The sequence below is a fragment of the Blastocystis sp. subtype 4 genome (assembly GCF_000743755.1).
Source record: "Blastocystis sp. subtype 4 strain WR1 chromosome Unknown seqid_0720, whole genome shotgun sequence".
In the NCBI taxonomy this organism is placed as follows: domain Eukaryota; class Bigyra; order Opalinata; family Blastocystidae; genus Blastocystis; species Blastocystis sp. subtype 4.
In genome coordinates this window covers 1-2,015 of record NW_014568827.1, presented here as the reverse complement: position 1 = coordinate 2,015, position 2,015 = coordinate 1, and the positions used below count along the sequence as shown (strand labels likewise).

The following is a 2,015-nucleotide window of genomic DNA, read 5'->3' as shown; positions in this document are numbered from 1 at the left end:
GAAGTCCTGAGGAGATATCTGGCTGTGAGAGATGCTTTCCCTACTAAGGCTCTTAAGCACACTCGAGTTCTTGCTCTTTCTGGAATGACTCAGCCTTCTATTGAGTTGTTCCGTACATCTCTTGCTGCTCAAACTAAGAAGAATCCATCTCCTATTGATATGTACTTCTATTCTGATTACAAGAGATTGTGAGATATGTTGATGCTACTCTTGCTATTCCTCTCATTTCTCTTTCTGAATTCACTCGTCCTTCTCGAATTGTATTTGGAGATGGTTCTTTCATGAGAGGGGGATTGGATACACTTATTCAATGGATGGTTGATAATCGTGATAAGGGATACTTCAAGAATCTTGAGTACTTGCAAGTGACTGGTCACAAAGCTTCTGCTTATGAGGCTACAACAGATGTTAATACTACAACTGCAAACATTGTTTCAAATCTTCATACAATGTGTACTGATAAGGAGAATTTCCCTAAATTGACACAAATGAACTTCAACAGTAATGCTTACAATCAGTACAATGATGGATTTGATACTGCATTAAGAAATGCTTGTGATCAATCTGAGACTGGAGTGGGAGTCAATGCTAGAGAAGTATCAGTATCATATCCTCCAATGTGTTCTACATCAGATTCTAACAATCTCTGGTATTATGATATGACTAATGAGAGAGATATTGATCAATGTCGTTTCACTTGGAACTGGGAGATGGGTGATACATTGAACACTTATCCTAACAATGAGACTGAGCCTTGTTGATATTCTCTTTGTTTATGAACTCAACATATCAGACCGATTCACAACAATCCACTTTCAAATATGCAATAACCTAATACTCTGTTATTGAACACTTCATTCACTCTTCTTCTTCTCAAAAAAGTGATAAAAGAACTTGAGAGGTACTATACAATTCGTTCTCTTCTTATACTCCTTCCATTCAGGATATCTGATATTCACCTTCCCATTCAATTCATACCGTTCCATTCGCTTTTCTTTAGTGATAATACGTGTCGCAAAAACACTAACCCAAACATATATCAGAATTATCCATGGAATCCAATGCTACAAATTGATCGAATATCTAATGAATACATTGGCCACCAGACCATATGAAGAATAAATCATCACTTCTCCCAAATAATTGGGACTTCGAATATACTTAAACATACCATCTGTGATGAGTCCCTTCTTATACTGAAGCGTATAGTACTTCTGAGCATCCGAGACCAGCATTATCGCTACTCCCAGAGTATGAAGCAAAACAGCTATACCCATCACAGGAACTGGAGGAGTTGTAGTACGTCCAGATGCGATAAGAAAAGGAGCAACCCAATAAGGAAGGAGAATAAGAACAACTACATAAATAACACAAATAAACACCAACAAGCAGCAATACTTGATCCAATAGTACAAGGTCGCTCAAAAGCCAAGTCAGGCATCACATAACTCTTCATTAACCAAATTAAGCCATAAGAACCGTGAAGACCCCATTGTATGTTAAGAAAACCTTTCGAAAGGATAGTTATGATAAAGATATGTACAGAATCAGTTGAAGAGAATAGTTGTGGAATAGAATCATTAAAAGAAGGACATACAGAAAAGTACCCCCTTTCTAAAATCATTAGTTCATAAATAACCTTGTACTTGAAGATTGACAGCAGAACGTACTTGAAATGGTTTAGGTCCTCCAAGAAAGTCTTCCATGCAATATATCATCGGATACTCTAGAGAACAGTAGAATTGCTTGATCCAGCTCATGAAAAGGAAAAACAAATGCCAAAATACAAAAGTTGATACAATAGAATAAACGAATGAACAACAAGATAAAAGTGAAAGAAGACTCAGTTGTTTCTTTCTTATTGAATGAAGCAATATGCATTGATCTTTTCATGTATCATTGAATATATGAAATAGTCATTGCCATCGATAATGTCTGTATTAGCCAAATCTGATGAATTATCCAAATGATGATAGGAAGGTACTAAGAATCGATGTATGAATTACAAGGATGAA

At 36.1% G+C, this 2,015-nt stretch overlaps 2 protein-coding genes across 2 annotated transcripts; one reads left to right on the top strand and one right to left on the bottom strand.

Annotated features, from left to right (window-relative positions):
• Positions 1-281: 281 nt before the first annotated feature.
• Positions 282-761, top strand: JH06_5688 (hypothetical protein; the record flags this gene model as incomplete). The annotated part of the gene is made up of 1 exon (XM_014669284.1): positions 282-761. One exon carries the CDS (start codon positions 282-284, stop codon positions 759-761), a length of 480 nt encoding a protein of 159 aa, XP_014524770.1.
• Positions 762-854: 93 nt separating this feature from the next.
• JH06_5687 (steroid 5-alpha reductase) lies at positions 855-1,456 on the bottom strand (the record flags this gene model as incomplete). The annotated part of the gene is made up of 3 exons (XM_014669283.1): positions 855-1,064; positions 1,095-1,357; positions 1,399-1,456. The coding sequence occupies 3 exons, from the start codon at positions 1,454-1,456 to the stop codon at positions 855-857; spliced, it is 531 nt and encodes a 176-aa protein (XP_014524769.1).
• Between the last annotated feature and the right edge of the window lie 559 nt (positions 1,457-2,015).